The sequence below is a fragment of the Triticum urartu genome, chromosome 5A (genome assembly GCF_056163025.1).
Source record: "Triticum urartu cultivar PI428250 chromosome 5A, HENAU_Tu73, whole genome shotgun sequence".
Taxonomy (NCBI): Eukaryota; Viridiplantae; Streptophyta; class Magnoliopsida; order Poales; family Poaceae; genus Triticum; species Triticum urartu.
Window position 1 is genome coordinate 680,408,402 of NC_141877.1, and position 17,207 is coordinate 680,425,608.

General features: G+C 44.4%; 2 protein-coding genes and 1 pseudogene across 2 annotated transcripts; 2 read left to right on the forward strand and 1 right to left on the reverse strand.

The window, feature by feature from the left end:
* The first annotated feature begins 345 nt into the window (after positions 1-345).
* On the forward strand, positions 346-5,531 carry LOC147974098 (uncharacterized). The gene is made up of 5 exons (XM_087524910.1): positions 346-450; positions 540-990; positions 1,150-1,268; positions 4,805-4,948; positions 5,367-5,531. The coding sequence occupies exons 1-5, from the start codon at positions 346-348 to the stop codon at positions 5,529-5,531; spliced, it is 984 nt and encodes a 327-aa protein (XP_087381036.1).
* Positions 5,532-8,231: 2,700 nt separating this feature from the next.
* On the reverse strand, positions 8,232-11,692 carry LOC147974099 (uncharacterized). Its single transcript, XM_087525176.1, has 8 exons — positions 10,746-11,692; positions 10,504-10,612; positions 10,290-10,355; positions 9,670-9,724; positions 9,226-9,314; positions 8,831-8,892; positions 8,665-8,749; positions 8,232-8,548 (listed from the first exon to the last, which is right to left on the reverse strand). Exons 1-8 carry the CDS (start codon positions 11,690-11,692, stop codon positions 8,513-8,515), a joined length of 1,449 nt encoding a protein of 482 aa, XP_087381302.1. The 3' UTR covers positions 8,232-8,512.
* An 861-nt stretch (positions 11,693-12,553) lies between these two features.
* LOC147974100 (protein FAR1-RELATED SEQUENCE 5-like) lies at positions 12,554-16,916 on the forward strand (annotated as a pseudogene).
* The last annotated feature ends 291 nt before the right edge of the window (positions 16,917-17,207 follow it).

Here is a 17,207-nt window from a genome sequence, read left to right on the forward strand (position 1 = left end):
TTTATTGGTGATCCCAATCACCTGGGATGTCCACTAAGACCATTGTAACATAAACTGAAAACCACCTCCTAGGAGGCATGTAATTTGTCCTGTTGTAGCAGCAAAACTTGTCAAACAACATATTGAATTATTGGAGGATGACCACGATGAAACTATGATGCAATATGGTAGTGATGATGAAGATCACACTGGTCACAATATTGGTGATGATGACGAGTAGTTCTTATTATCTTCTGTGTTCACGTCTCTAGATTTTATCTCATGTGTTCACATCTGTCTTAATACCTTGCCTTGCCTTGTTCGGTTGTAAGGGTACTAATTGGTCTCTTCTGCTACTTATCAGAGATGGCGGGAAGCAGCCACCGCCGCTCTGCGACACCGCGGTACGAGTTGGATGCTTCCGAGTTCTTCACTATCATACTTGGGACTTCAGTATCATCCATGACACAGGTATATAAAATGAGAGATCTCCCCTAGCTTCACCCATCTCATTATGATATTTGTTGTTTGCCTACATCACTCATTGTCCCAAACTGCAGAGGCTACCTGACAGTTTTAAGAACATGCTGATGGGTGAAGATCCGCCAAATAATGTGAAGGTGCGACAGGCCGGCAGCGGGTTTCGCAGGCTGTGGGATGTGGAGTTGGTGATCAAGGAGGGCCACATGTACTTGTCTCGTGGGTGGGAGAAGTTCTACCGTGCCTACGACATGCGGCTGGGGTACTTCCTTCTCTTCAGGTACGACGACGACGCCACCATGCTCATCATGAAGGTGTTCAACGCGACTATGTGTCGCATGCGCTACGCTGAAGATTATGATGCCGGTACGTTCTGCCTCTTCTTATTCCTCTACATTTGGCTTTGTCTCACATCGATTGTTAACGGTCATTGTTGCATTTGGACAGGTAATGGGAGCAGCAGCAGCGACAATGGCTACAGCCAAAGCAGCAGCGACCATGGCTGTAGCGAAAGCAGCAGCGATTCTGGCTGTAGCGAAAGCAGCAGCGATTCTGGCAGCAGCATAGACAACAAGAAGGATGATCCGGACTGGAGTGCGGGAGAAGAGGAGCAGAGTGGGGATGAGGAGCTGCAGGATGACGATGGGCATCAGGCTGAGGATGACCTAGCGCTGGTGGTGGCTGACCAAGGGCAAGAGATGGTGGTGGCTGAGCAAGGGCAAGATATGGTGGTGGCTGACCATGGGCAAGAGATGAAGGTGGCTGAGAATGACCTAGCGATGGTCGTGCCTGAAGGTGGCCTCGCGATGGTGGTGGTGCCTGACAATGACCACGCACCGGTGGTGGCGCCGGCGATCCCACAGCTGGGCGACATGACCACGCCAATTGAGGTAGAAGACTACATCCCACTGCCTCCACCGCCTCCACCGCCTCGCCGCTCTTGGCGCATCAGGCTGAGGAAGGAGAAGGAGAAGAACAATGCATGAGAACTGAACTTTGTCAGGTATGTCAGATCTCCAAAATGATATATATATATATATATATATATATATATATATATATATATATATATATATATATACTTAGTTACCTATGTTATCTCTAATATGCTTAGTTTCCTATAGGTTAGCTTCATTTTACCTAAGTTGGCTCTAATATGCTAACTTGGAGCTTATATGCTTAGTTTCCTATAGGTTAGCTCCAAAATAACTTATGTTAGCACAAAATGATCAAGTTTACATAATAAGCTTATAGTATTTTTCTTATTCTTCTTCTTTTCCAAAATGACATAGGTTAGCTTCATTTTACCTAAGTTGGCTCTAATATACTAACTTAGAGCTTATATGCTTAGTTTTCTATAGGTTAGCTCCAAAACAACTTATGTTAGCACAAAATGATCAAGTTTACATAATAAGCTTATAGTCTTCTTCTTATTTCTTTTCCAAAATTCTTCTTATTCTTCTTCTAGTGTTCTTCTTCTTCTAGTATTCTTCTAGTCTTCTTCTTTTTCTTCTTCTAACTTCTTGTTTATCATTTTGCAGATTTGATTTAATTCACGGAAGCTTGCATGGATGGAGTGCTTTTTTTCCATTTGTGTTTTTATTTTGTATCAATGTGAAACTTTTGTGAATTGATGGATAACGGTGTTGGATGAACAATGTGAAACTTTTGTAATATGTAACGATGGAACTATGTGTTGCCTATGTATGTATATATGATGGAACTTGTGTGTTGGCTATGTATGTATATATGATGGAACTTGTGTGTTGGCTATGATTGTTATATGGATGCTTGTTGTATATATATGTGTTGGATATCTCATAGGTGAAATAGTGACCTGAGATTAAGAAAAAAAATTAAAAAAATTGTTACTAATGGCACATTACCGTGTGGTGCGCCATTAGTATAGCAGACACTAGTGGCGCACCGTGGGCAAAACCAATGGTGCGCCATTAGAAAAAAATTCTAGTGGCGTGATATTAATGGCGCACCAGTGATGCGCCATTAGTAGGCAAAATTGGTGCGCCATTACTGGCCCTTTTCCTAGTAGTGTCAAAATCGACTGACCCAAAACCAGAAGTCAGTCGACTGACATCTAGCTAAGGTGTTTAAATAGAGTAAAACTAGATGATGCCCCGCACGTTGCTGCAGGACTTTGTCGCAGATTTTCTAAGTAACTTCCATATACCAAAGAAGAAAATAATTTTAATCATTAAAATGATAGATTTGTCCATGGGAACTTGGGCTGCCGAACAGCACAACCCACTATCAAAACTTGGACCATACATAATAGCCAATAGTCACACAATATTAAAATGACAAACTTCAGACAAATTTGCAAGGTGCCAGGTTCAAAATAAATACATAATCTGCAAGGTGCAAGACAAAGAGTGATCAACAAAATGGTTTGATAAGGACATACATAATCTACATGGTCCAAAGTAAATACAACATGAAGTATTAAAATATGTGCACTTTCAGGTTACAACATGAAGTGACACCATAAAGTGGGGGCTGGATTATGGTACATATCTCTATCTTAAGTGCCATGCAGGTTAATTCAAGGACGATATGTAACTGTGTATTAGTCCAAAGACTCTTAGCAATATCACTTACTGAAGAAGCAAGCTAACCTCAAACCCCTGGAAATTGTACTGATTAAATTTTGATAAGAAAACCCATGCAAAAAGTTAAACATTTACCGTTTGGGTCTCTAGCACCATCAGTTGTAACACAATGGCCTGAAAATAAAATATATAAAATGAAAGTGAGGTAGTTTGCAATGCTGCAGGGCAAACCCTAATATCTACAGATGCTCACCAAGACGAAATTCATTGTCAACATATAGCTGATCCTAAATGGGAAAAAATATAAACAAAAAAAACTGAAAGAAGTAAAACTAATGATTGATACTACCAATATATTTGGCACTGTAATTTTGCTGCTCGCCAATTGGAGCTAAATAGAGTGCACACTTACTTTGCTGCTCGCTACTACAACTGAAGGAATGGTGTGTTAAGCATAATTTTCAAGTATAGGCGACACTGATCTATTCTGTATGAATATTACAGAACTTTAGTCCATGTTTAGTTTGCAAGCAAAGCTTTACATCCATATCGGCCGGCATACCTAAGTAGAAAAAATTGAAGCAGTCATACCTAAGTAAATAAAGCCCGCTCTTCAGAACTTCAAATCCAGAGACGCAGCAGGAAGATTAGTGGTACAGTACTTGGTAGTAGAAACATATAAGAAAAATCAACTAACTGACACATGTGGTGCCATATCAGGAGTTCAGGACATGGAAATTTTCAGAGCAGGGTGTTGGAGTACAGTAGCGACGCCTTATCATTACCTTTGCATCGGCCAAGACATGACCTTTCCATCGGCCAAAACATGTCCTTTCCAAGACAGGGATATCACTACCAAGCAAGACTGTGAGGAGAGGAGGTTGCGCAAAGAACCTGGTACTGAGAGTGGATGCGGTGTCAGGGAAGCAGATGTGTCCCGGCTAACACGCACAAGCCAGCGATGGCCGTCGCTGATTATCCCGCGAAACCCCGGCGACTCCCGAGCGAGGGCATTGACAATATTTCGTAGAGGCGACAGGAAGTTGCACATCTTATAAGTGAGAAGTATCTCGTTGGTTACTCGTCCATGGAAGAGGAGTAAATCCACCAGTTTTCATTGCAGGGCCGGGAGTAGTGATATTTAATGGATATTGTTTCTATTGCAGGAGAAGGTGAAGAGAGAGAGGCTTCCATGTAGTGGGATTTAATGGAAATTGAAGAAGGTGAAGAGGGAGGCTTCCAGTAGAAGATGGGAGAGTAAATTGCTGAAAACAACCACATTTGTGGCAAGGATACTGCAAAACCACCACTTTTGTCAAAAATTTAAAAAAACCACCACTTCCTCGGCAAGTGAGTAACAAAAACCACTAAACGTGCTGTGAGCCGCGACTAACTGAGAATCTGACTTATCGGGCCCACCTGTCGGAGCCACGTGGCAAAGGGCAAACGGCAAAGCGGAAACGGCCGTTAGGACCCCGCTAGTTAAGCCCAGCGCGCACACGTTAGGGCATTCCTCCCCAACCGCTCTCTTCTCTGTTCTGCTCCTTCCTTTCTCGCGTCGCACCTCCCGCCGCCGCCGCCGGCGCCGTCGCGAGCAGCTTCGCACCGCTGACGGGAGGGGAGACATGGTTTCTTGGTCTGAGCCTTCCGACTGTTCCGACTCTTCCTCTGACGATGTGAGCCGGGTAAGATTCTGCTCTTGTGCATCTAGGGTTAGGGTTAGGGAGAAAGGGGAATTTCTTCCCGATAGCAATTGACTTCATTTTCCCTCTGCCTAGGTACCTGCCAAAATGGAGTGCACGGAATGGAGCGGCATTGCTTTGAATCATCCTGCATGTTGTGAGCATCGTGCGCCCTGTGAGAAGTTTGTTGCCTTTGAATGGACTGACAGTGGCAGGAGGTTCCTGGGGTGTGGAAAAAAGGTGATTTTCTGACCAGTTCAATTACTTCTTGAAGTGTTGAAGTGATTTTGTGAAACATGTGAATTCATTACTGATAGAATTGATCTGAAATATGTGAATCCACTGAAGTGCTGAGTTGACTGATACAATAAGTCTGAAATTAGGCAGTAAAGTATATATCTCTAGCAATAAATCTTGATACAATAGCAGTAGGCAGTGGAGTACTTTTGTACATTAAGTCTGAGATTAGGCAGTTTCTAATTTCTTATAGGTTGTGGCCATTCTGTTTTTAAAACATTTTAGCTCTATATTTGATATCCAGGAGTAGGCAATGCAGTACTAGAAACATGGATAATTAATGGATTGTTGTTTTTTATTTTTATCACTAATGTTTTTATAAATTGGTTTAATTATATTTCCTTTGTTCATATATTCATAGGATGTACCCAAGTGCAACTTTGTGGACTGGATTGACCAAGAGTGGCCAGTCCAATTGAAGCAAGCTTTAAATACCGCCGCCGCCGCCGGCCCCGCAGCCGCTGCACCCGCCCTCTGCCCGCGCCACGGCGATAGCGGGCTGTCCTATGAGGAGGAGGACTCATAGTCGACCCCAAGAAGGTCCCGCCCGCGACTCCGTCTGGATCTGGAACCGCCGTCGTCTGCACCCTCGACATCGCCGGAGGGAGTAGCTGCCATGGTTGCGCGCGCAACAGAGAAGAGAGGGAGGGGGATGAAAGCACCAGGGCCGGTGCGCTGGGCTTAACTAGCGGGATCCTAACGGCCGTTTCCGCTTTGCCGTTTGCCCTTTGCCATGTGGCTAGGACAGGTGGGCCCGATAAGTCAGATTCTCAGTTAGTCGCGGCTCACAGCACGTTTAGTGGTTTTTGTTACTCACTTGCCGAGGAAGTGGTGGTTTTTTGAAATTTTTGACAAAAATAATGGTTTTGCAGTATCCTTACCATAAATGTGATTGTTTTCAGCAATTTACTCAAGATGGGAGGAAACGGCAGCTAGCCTGCCATGGGGAATCCTTCGGCGGGGTAAGAAGGCCGCCGGAATCGTTTGGAGAAAAAACACTCCGTGGAGATTGGAGAAGGAATCAAGCAGCTAGCGGGGCTTCTGGTGGAAAAGGGGCCCCAGCGATGGGCCTTTCGGGAAACGGCATGGCGCGGTTGCGTAGTCAGGCTGTGGTGGGTCCTCCTTCAGGTAACTGAACGCTAATGTGGCACTTTTGTACTGTGTTAGGTCCCACCTGTAAGCCAGTAAAAAATGTTGATGTGGCTTCATTGGTGATGTGGATAGCTTGCATGTTAACATAAATAATATAGTGGGGATAAACTATTTAGATATTATTGATTATAGATTCCTCCAATTTGTGAACCACCGGTTTGCTTGTAAAATTCCACTGGTTTTTCAACTTTAAGAATGGATACTACCAAACCTTTTTGAACAAATTATTACAAAACGGTGAGCATTAATACCTTTTATCGAACCACGACGAGCAATTGTCAACCTGAACTATGTTGTAACTCAAAAGTAGGATGTCCCGGCAAATTCCGCTTGATTCGATCTTCAGTTTCGACCTTCATCAGTCAGACAAAAGAAGAAGGGCCCACTTATTCTCCTTGGAGTGACCAAAGTGGGCAACAAAAAGGCTAAAGGAAGTTTCACTTTCCCTTCGCCAGAAGGGATATTCCGAAAAAAGGGCTTCCGTTCAAAGCAGAAAGAAAGAGACTGGTCCGTCGTCCAAACTTATGTCTGTGATCCTTTGCTTTTGCATTTATGTTTTTATACAAGAGAATAACATTTTATATTCCGATTTGTAGAAGATAGGCTTGCAAGTACTTAGATAAATTCACCCACAAAAAAAGTACATAGATAAATTGATGCATGTGTACACAAAATATGAAGTGAGAAAAATTGTACTGTTTGATTATACTCATCTCTCATGAAGAAGAGTAGCATAAGCTAAAGTAGTGCTTGGAGTCGAACGAGCCGCCATCACAGATCTAAAAGCCTAGATTAGAGAGATTTGACGCCCAATGAACACGGCGGGCCGCCCCAGCAGCGAACCGTATTTGTAGCAAAAACAGTGGACGTATTCGTAGCGAAACAGTGGAAATTCCCCAAAAATTGTGAACCTGGCGGTGATCGAACACGAGACATCCAATCTCAAGTGCATGAGCCTGCCACTTGATCCAAAAAGTTTTTGTGCCTAATGAATAGCAACTAATTTGAATGTTTTTTGAATTTTCAAACACTTTTTTTAAATTGAATCTTCTTTGAAATGCAAACTTTTTTCCAAACCTTGAACAATTGTTTGAAAATGCAATTTTGTCAACACATGAACGATCTATGAAAAACAGGAACACATGTTGAAAAATGAGGAGAAAATTGTAATTCCGAACAATTTTAAAACACCATTTTCTGAAAGCATGAACAAATTTGAAATTCTAACTTTTTTGAAATTGCGAGTAATTTTTTTAAAACAGCACTAAAATTTTAAACTATTAAGTTTTTTTCAAACATGAACATATTTAGAAATGATGAACATTTTTTTAAATGCGAACAATTTTTTAACACATGAACCAAAATTTGGAATTTTCAAACATTTTTTGAAACCATGAAAAAAATTCAAATTCCAATCTTTTTTCGAAAACACAAACAATTTTTGAAAACATTACCAAAATTTGGAATTTTTGAACATATTTTTTAAAAAATGAACATTTTTAGGAGCTGTTCGGCAGTCCACCCACTCCGTAGAATTGAAGAATCTGCGGAGTACCTTTTGGCTGGCTCCGCAGCTTTTAACTAGAACTCCGTCAGCTCCTGGAGTGGCCTGGTGGAACGGAGGGACTCCGAACATGCCGTTAATATGTTGAACATTATTTGACATTTGTGATTTTTTAAAACAGAAAAATGAAAAGAAAAAGTAACAGGGAAAAACGAAATTGTTTGAAAATTCATTAAAAAAACTGAATCTATTTTGAATCAAACGTTTCCCAAAACTGTCAACAATTGTTTGAAAATGCAATTATTTATCAAAAGACGAATAATCTTTGATAAATTGGAACACATTTTAAAAAATGAGAACAAAAATTAAAATTCTGAACAGTTTTTGAAATTTTGAACTTTTGAAACTCCAGTTTTTTTTGAAAGCATGAACAATGTTGAAATTCCGAAAATTTGTTGAAACTGCGAAGATTTTTTTAAAGACAGCAACAAAATTTTGAAGCTGACCTGGCTAATACTCAATCAACAATTCCAAATATAGTGTCCAAAGAGAATTACTCAATCTATTTACAAGCATAACCCGGTAGCAGCAGCATCCCAGATGTCCAAATGATATACAAATGTCCAAAAGAAATAGTAGTTCAAAAGGAGTTTCACAGTGTGGAAGCAAAAACGGAAGCATGGATGAGCCTTATCCATGCTTAATTAACCACCTAACTAATGTCGCTGTAAAGAGAAATGGGAATTAATGTCTGTACAGGGCATGTATATGTACACTGGCACACAATGTTATAGCGATGGCGAGAAAATGACGGCGAGCAGCACTTCGGAAGAGCCATTTCAAAGCGACGCTCATGGCGCCGGTGTGGCAGCATTCTCTCCAGCCTGCTGAATTGTTTTGTCCATGCAGAGGAAACAAGGCATATGTAAGAGTAAGATCGGATGAAAAATCACAGTCAGAGATAAATGCAGATCAAGCAGGGCAGTAAAGTGCGTGGAGTTACCGGTGCGTCGCGATCCTTCAAGACGTCCTCCCATTCTTCATCGCCTACCGCGAGTCCTTCCATGACAGTGGCCAAGTCTTTTACTCTACACAGGCAAATCATGTCGCTTTCAGTTTCAGAGTTTTCGCTAAATGGAGCGTACACATTCAAATGTTTGATGATTTACTTGTTCTGCATAGCATCCATGTTCATCTTCACATAGTAAAAGTAGTCTAGACAGTTATTCACCTGTGACAAAAGAAAAAAAAAGCCAGGTCAATATATACAAGGAGAATAATAAACCATGATGAAATAAGCACATCAGCATCAAGCCTCAACACCTCTCAAAAATAGACAATTCCACATGTATGCTACTTCATGGAATTCTTACCCAATTATTTATACCAGAAACATCACACAAAGTGCTAGCAAAGATAAATTGCAATGACTGTGTAATCTTATTGGATGGACATTATGCAAGAAATCACTTAACTACTGCAAATGCAAATGTCCACGAAAAAGACCCAGCAAATTAGTTTCAGACAAAATCATGGTATAAACACAGGGATGTGAAAAGCAGACCTCTCCTGTTCTCAAGATTTCTTCTATTTTATCCATAAGCCTGTTGTTATCCCGAATAATATCTTTAGCACTCCTGGAGTCTAGAGTCTCTATGGCATAAAAAAAGGTTAATCAGGCATAGTTTGTTCAAAGGCACCAGGACTAGAGAAACGCTGGTCAAAGCAACATTTACGGAGTAACAGAATTACTAAAGTCTGTACATCAGACACAAACAAAAAAAAAAAAATAGCTACACATAGTTGACACATTATTTTCGGTAACTAAAGAGTTAAGTGGTTTATAATGCAAAATAAAAATATATGCAAAAATACTTGTGTGAAGAAAATCGTGATAACTGAAGCCTCAAAAGAAGTGATATGTGGTAAATGAAAGGAAGTATTTCTTGACAGAATAATATGAGAAAATAAAGAATGTATAGATCATGGTATGGAAAGCCAAATCTACCTTTGCACAGGGGATGTTTGTTGTTTTTCTTGTTAGCAACCTTGGTTCCCTTTCCCTGTCCAGTAATAACAGAGATTGCGGAACACGGTGACATTAATGTTAATTAAACATCAAAATACAACACTCAATTTGTAAAGACTGGCTCATATCAGAACAATTTTCATTCCTTCCAATATTGCCATAATGCCAATATATATATATTCAGTCAGGCGGAAATCAGGAAGGTTGGGACATTAACATGTCGGCGTCTCTTAGCATTAGTGAGCAAATATTGTAGTATGTCACAAATATTTGTCAGTCTACCTTCATGAATGGTCATACATAATAGAATACTATGTTTCAATTTACACCTCTCCTGCGATACTGATACTAATTGTTCAAGTTCAGTCAAACAAGACTGAACCTGTGAACATCATCGTATGTTCGATTGGAGCTCATTTACTAGCCTTCTTGTTCTTAAAATGTTTCAGACCAATCTGCTAAGCTAGAGTTCTGTAAACATGACATTCGGAAGCACATGAGTTTTTTTTTCTTAAAATGTTTCAGACCAATCTGCTAAGCTAGAGTTCTGTAAACAAGACATTCAGAAGGATTTTTCTAGTGTCTTGCAATGCAATTACCTTGGTAACATTTCCTAGTGCAGATTTTTCTTGCCCCAGCTGTGCTTCCTTAGCAGCTTCCTTCTTCTGCCACAAGGACAAAAACTTGATCAAGGCATGGCACACAGGAGTTCATCTAACCGGATGAACATTTAGGCCTATCGGTATTCTTGCGATGTACAGTATACATTTAACCAGATGAAACATTCTCTAGCCATAGCAAGTGCCCAAATACCTCCAAGTCTGACAGCCACCGGATCCGATACGCGACATCAAGCGCGGTCTTCTCCACGAGCCCAGATGCAATGTTGAGGCACTTGATGACACTGTCTTGGCCGGCAAACCTTGGGAGGGGGGGAATTCATGGCGGATTCGACAGCAGAGTCAGTAAAGTCTTGGTGTCACTCAAAACAGAGGCTCTGCTCTGCTAATAGATCGAGAAGGCTTTTAGCCATGGCGACAGCAACGCGTACGTACCGGGAAAGGCCTCGGAACAGCAGCTGGTCCTCCTCCACGGACCACGCCGTGGACGGCTTGTCGCCGCACCGCGCCACCACGTGAGCCATCCGGGCCACCTCCGCCGTCTCGCTGTCCGGCTCCTGCTGCGGCACGTCGAGGGATGCGTCTTGTGGCGCCTGCGGGTAGTCCAGCACCGGCTGATAAGCGCCGCTCTCCGGAGAGTCAGTGGCTCTGGCCTGGGCGCAGCCCAGACCCGGCGAACCGGAGGGCGACTGGCTGTGTCCTCCCGCGGGGTGCACGGGCGGCGAGTCGGACATGGCCGGTTGGTACACCAGCAGCGATCTAATCGGGTACTCCGGCGGCATGGACAGCGAGTTGACGCCCGCCTCGTCGCTCATGAGCGCGCTCATCCCCGTGAGCGGCTCCTCCACGTCGCCCGCCGGAGAGTCGTGAGTAGCCCTCGCCTGGGCGCAGCCCAGACCCGGCGAACCGGAGGACGACTGGCTCGGCACGCCCGCGGGGGGCACGGGCGGCGAGTCGGCCATGGCCGTTTGGTACGCCGCCAGCGATCTGACCAGGAAATCCGGCGGCATGCGCAGCGAGTTGACGCCCGCCTCGTCGCTCAAGAAGGCGCTCAACTCGTCGCCGCTCATCCTCATCAGCGCCAGCGGGTCCTCCAAGCAGTCCACGAACTGGTCGTTCTCCAGGTCCAGGAACGCGCTGTGGTCAAGCATCGGCGAGCCCTCCCCCGGCGCCAGCGTGCCCTCCCCCGCGCCCGGCACCAAGCCGTAGAGGAATTCGTCCAGCGGGCCGTGGGCGGCGGCGACGTAGCTAGAGGCCGGCGCGTGCGGAGGTGTTGGAGTCGGAGTCGGGTGGAAGAAGGGCGGCTGAGGTTTGTTGGCGTTGTCGTGGCCGGAGAGGAGCTGCAGGAAGAGGTGGTGGGTGTCGGGGCCGAGCGCGTCCATCTTCCCCGGACGATCGCGGAGGAGGGGAGGGGAGACGACGAGGGAGGGAGGGAGGAGAGCGAGCAACAGGTAGCTAGCTAGCTAGGGTTCCGGGGAGGATGGAGATTGGGGATTGATCTCATCTCGATCGGGGCCGGGAGGGTCGGGGAGGGAGGAGAAACCCGGGAGGCGCCGCGACGTAGCGTAGGCAGGCAGTTGAGAAGTTGAGATGTTATGAGAGGGGGCGTGGGGGAAGCGGTTTCTCAAACTGAATGAATGAAACGGAAACGAAACGGCTAGCCCAAAAGTAAGAAGACTCTGTTGGGTTTATATACCTACCGGGTCGGGCTCTCCAGCAGCTGGGATCCCTGCACGCACTATCGTGCAGGGTCAACCAGCGGCCAACACGTGGCCTGGTGGACCCATCACTCAAACAACCAGGCCAGTGGCGGAGCCAAGGAGGCGAGCAGGGGCCTGCCCCCCCCCAACGATCGAGCGAACATTGTAGTCAGCGGTCTGTTAGTGACATGATTTGCAACGTAGAACACGTATGTGGCCCTCCCGAATTCTTGAGAAAGGAAAAAAAAAGGCCCACGTACAGGCCCACTAATTAGGCATTTTCTAAGTCCATTCCAAGGCAGGCTGGACATTGCTAAAGAAAGGCAGATTGGACGATTGGCCGGCCTCCGCTAAATCTCCATGATTAGCGCGTGCCTAGATAAGGATGCGCCACTGCCGTACTAGTATGCCTTTGCCGCCTTCTTATCGTAAGTCTTTCCTAAGAGCATCTTCAACAGACGCCCAACAAAGGCACGTTCTAAATTTTTTTTACAATGCCAAAACAGCGTTTTAGCGTTTTGAATGGCCGAACATGTCCAGCAAATGCCTAAAAATATACAGCCAAGCTACATTTTCAGCGGACGCTCAAAATTAACCACACGCGACCGTATCCAGCTCGCCACCCGTGGCATGCTCGCCGCCAAGGTCATGGCCACGCGCCGCCGCCCGTGGCCTGCTCGCCGTCGTGGCCGCGCCCGCGCCCTGCCCCTGCTCGCCTCGGCGTGGCCGCGCCCCGCCCCACTCCTGCTCGCCTCGGCGTGGACGCGCCCGCTCCCCACCCCTGCTTGCCTCGCCGAGGCCGCGCACGCGCCCCGCCGTCGTGGGCGCGCCCGCGCCCTGCCCTTGCTCACCTCGGCGTGGCCGCGCCCCGCCCCTGCTCGCCTCGGCGTGGCAGCGCCCGCGCCCCGCCCCTGCTCGCCTCGCCGTGGCCGCGCCCGCGCCCCGCCCCTGCTCGCCTCGCCGTGGCCGCGCCCGCGCCCCGCCCCCTGCTCGCCTCGCCGTGGCCGCGCCCGCGCCCCGCTGTCGTGGCCGAGCCCGCGCCCCGCCCCTGCTCGCCTCGCCGTGGCCGCGCCCGCACCCCGCCCCTGCTCGCCTCGCCGTGGCCGCGCCCGCGCCCCGCCGTCGTGGCCGCACCCGCGCCCCTCCTCTGCTCGCCTCGGCGTGGCCGCGCCGCCCTGCCGTGGTCGCGCTCCTCCCTGCCCTGCCGCCGTCGTGGCCGCGCCCACGCCCTCCCCTGCTCGCCTCGCTGTGGCCCCGCCCCGGCACTTTTTCAGCGTGAGTGGGAAGTTTAGCGTGCTCGAGCTCACGCGCCAAATATACGGCTTGCGATCCAGTTTCGTCCAGCGTGCTGAACACTTTTTACAGCATGCTCTATTATGCAGCCTTTGTTGGAATGCTATTTTCAACTCCGCGCGCATAACTTGTGAATTTTTGGGCGGGCGGCGCTAATATTGGGCGTCTGTTGGAGATGCTCTAAAAAAAGAACTGATTCATACGACGACACAAGCTGCTTCACTCACCAATTCTTTAGGCTGCAGTCAAAAACTAGCTAAGGCCTAAGGATAACAGATCACATTGTCTATTAATCTCTCTATTCTCATCTTGTATCATGTTGAACTTCTACATCAGAATTTACTTATATTGGCTGTGATTATTTGTGATGGGTCGCTGCGCTAGGGTATAGGCACTTGCAATCGTTCGACATCTCGGACCCGTCAATGAGGAGGGGCTGGAGTTGATTCTATAGGTATATGGCAACATTGATCATTTTTTGCAAATTAAACAATAAAATATCCTAATACAACCAGCGATGATTTGCCATTCAAACCTATATAAATGGAAACTAAAAGCCAACCATATGGTAATACATGATAATTCTTGTTTGTGTATGTTAAATTTTAATATGAAAATGGTTTATAGCATGACACTTCATGTCATATTTTAGAATAGTTTGATTACCAACTTCGTCTTGTTGGCACATATCTGAAGCTATTGACCAATTAGCTATCGCTAGACACCCTCTAGCTGCAAAAAATTTTTGTGTGTCTAGGCAAAGTTAAATTTGAATGATACTTGAATATAGAATTATTGGGTAGTATGTGAGGCACAAAATATTTTCTGGCTTCATCGTCGTCTGCCCCCCCCTATGCCTAAATCCTGGCTCCGCCCCCACAAGATCGTATATCTCTAATTACAGAAAATTAGCAAAACTGTCTTTCTTTCTCCCGCGTATCAACAGACTGCCGCCAAAATCTCCAACACCCTTTCTCCTATCTATCTACTCCATTGTGGATCACACGAGAATAGATCAGGATCGATAGAGAATTGCCCTCTCATGTGGACCAGCATCTACGGTGTTCTTCGGCATGGAAGGAGCTCCTGCGACTAAATCATCCATAGGTTTGTTGTTGTATGCCTTGAATATGCAAATTATCAACACTCTCATCATATGAAGGAGACAAGATTAAACAGAAACAAACTAAGAGCTTAATCTATGACATGCAGATTAATCCTTGAGACTTAGCTCCTCGTACTTCATCTTCCATTGGCCTGTTTGTGTCTTTTTGCCAATTGTAATGATAGAGAATATTGCATCTAAGAAAAAAGTCAATTTTTTGGCAATGCTCCTATTAATACAGTGCGATATTTGGCAAAATATGTTGTTGAATCTTCAAGTGTTGTTCAGGTTTCACTACAACAGGACTGAACATCGTGTGGTTTTTTTTACAAAAATGTTTCGCCCATGAACTAATTAGTATATGATATTTTTTATGTTGTGTAGATCAGGAGACCACAAATGTGGGAGAGGCAAGTCGAAACACAGATGATTATTACAGCAAAAGGTTAAAGCCAGAGATAGGAATGGAATTTGAGAATGAAGATATAGTATATGAGTTTTATAATGCATATGCAGGACATGCAGGTTTCAGTGCCAGGAAATTTTGGCATGATAAATCCTCAACGAATGTTATTCGAACAAAGAAATTTGTATGCCCAAAGGCAGGTTTCAAGGACAAGAGCAAGGAACAATGCCAGCGGAAGCGAGCAGATACAAGAGTTGGGTGTCTGGCAGAGATGACCATTAAAATAAGTGCTAACAGAAAAATATGTTGTAAGCAGCTTTGAGGATGCCCATAATCATGAACTGGTAACTCCAAGCAAAGCCCATCTACTGCGATCCCAAAGAAGTATTACAGAAGCTCAGAAGGCCCAGATTGACATTTTGAATGATTCAGGTATTAGACCAAAATCTGGTCATGAAGTGATGAGTAGGCAAGAAGGAGGGCAACAAAGTCTTTGCTTCGGTCACAAAGATTATAAAAATTATCTCCAATCAAAGCGTATGCAATCAATCCAAGAAGGAGATATAGGTGCCATTCTTCAATATCTACAGGAGAAGCAAATGGAAAATCCTTCATTTTCTATGCAATACAAGTAGATGAAGAGGATATGATGACTAACATATTTTTGGAAGATGCAAGATCAACATTAGATTATCACTACTGTTGTGATGTGGTATGCTTTGACACAACCTTTAAGATAAATAGTTATGGCAGACCATTTGCCCCTTTTGTTGGTGTCAACCATCATAAACAAACAGTGGTTTTTGGAGCTGCATTATTGTATGATGAAACAGCCGATACGTTTGAATGGTTATTTGAAACATTCAAAAGGGCCATGTCAGGAAAGGAACCAAAAACAATATTGACCGACCAATGTTCTGCCATTATTAGTGCCATTGACAAGGTTTTTACTAATTCAATACATCGTCTATGTGTGTGGCACATGTATCAGAATGCTGCAAAACATTTGAGTCATGTTTTCCAAGGTTCAAAGACATTTAAGAAAGATTTTGGCAAGTGTGTTTATGATTTTGAAGAAGTTAATGAATTCTTAGCAGGTTGGAATGATATTCTAGTGAAATATAATTTGGAAGACAATGACTGGCTACATAGATTATTCTAGAACAAGGAGAAGTGGGCTTTGGTTTACGTCAACAAACCTTTTGTGCGGATATGAAATCTACACAAAGAAGCGAGAGTATGAATGCATTATTGAAGCGATACTTGCATGTTCGCTTGATTTATTAGATTTCTTCAAGCACTATGAGAGGGCTGTGGATGATAGAAGGTATGCTGAAGTGGAAAGTGATTTCTATGCGAGTCAAACATCACCAAAAGTGCCACATGTGCAGATGTTGATTCAAACTTCCAAAGTATATACATCTGCTATGTTTGAGATATTTAAAGGAGAATTTGACATGGTAATGGGATATTGTGTGTATGAAGGTGGTCATAGTGCCTCTATTTCTGAGTTCAAGGTTACCCATTCAACTAGCCAAAATAGTCATATAGTGAAATTTGATTATGATGGATCAAAAGTTTCATGCTCATGCAAAAAGTTTGAATTTGTTGGGGTATTGTGTCGTCATGCATTGAAGGTGTTGGACCACAACAATATTAAGGAGTTGGCACCAGAATATATCTTGAAAAGATGGACAAGGCAAGCAAAATCAGGGTCATCACATGCAATTCAAAAGTGCGCTGATGATGAAGATGCTAGAGTTGTGCTAGCTAGGCAGTATGGATCACTATGTCGCACTTACAATAACATTTTGAGAAAAGCAGCAGCAAACAAAGAGGCATATGCACTACTGCAAAGTATGTCAATTGAACAAATGGAAAAGGTGGACCAGATTTTACATGGAAACAACCAGTCGAAAGATATCCCATCAAATCATGAACAAGCTGAGAAGCAAGCAGAGAAACAACCAGTTGAATGCAACAATGAGAACGTTGTCCAAGCACATGGAATAAAGAGAAAAGAAAAAGGAAATATCAGTAAGAGGATTAAATCTGGTTTGGAACTAAACAATAAGAATACATGGAAGAAAGGTATGGTATAGCACAAAAAATGGGTACATAAATATTTGCTCATGTTATTTAAATAGATCGAACAATTTCTTTTCCAAATAGGTTAAGCAACAACATGCAAGAATAGGAATGATGATTGTGCTTCTGCCTCAACTGAAGCAAATCCTAGCTTCACCATGTCAAATCATTACTCCAACTTGCAAGTATTGCAGAGTGCCATGCCTCTAGTACCACATGCTACGAACTACAGTTTGCAAGAATCTTCGCATGCTATGCCTCCACTACCACATGCTGCGACCTACAATTCGCAAGTATTGCCGCAC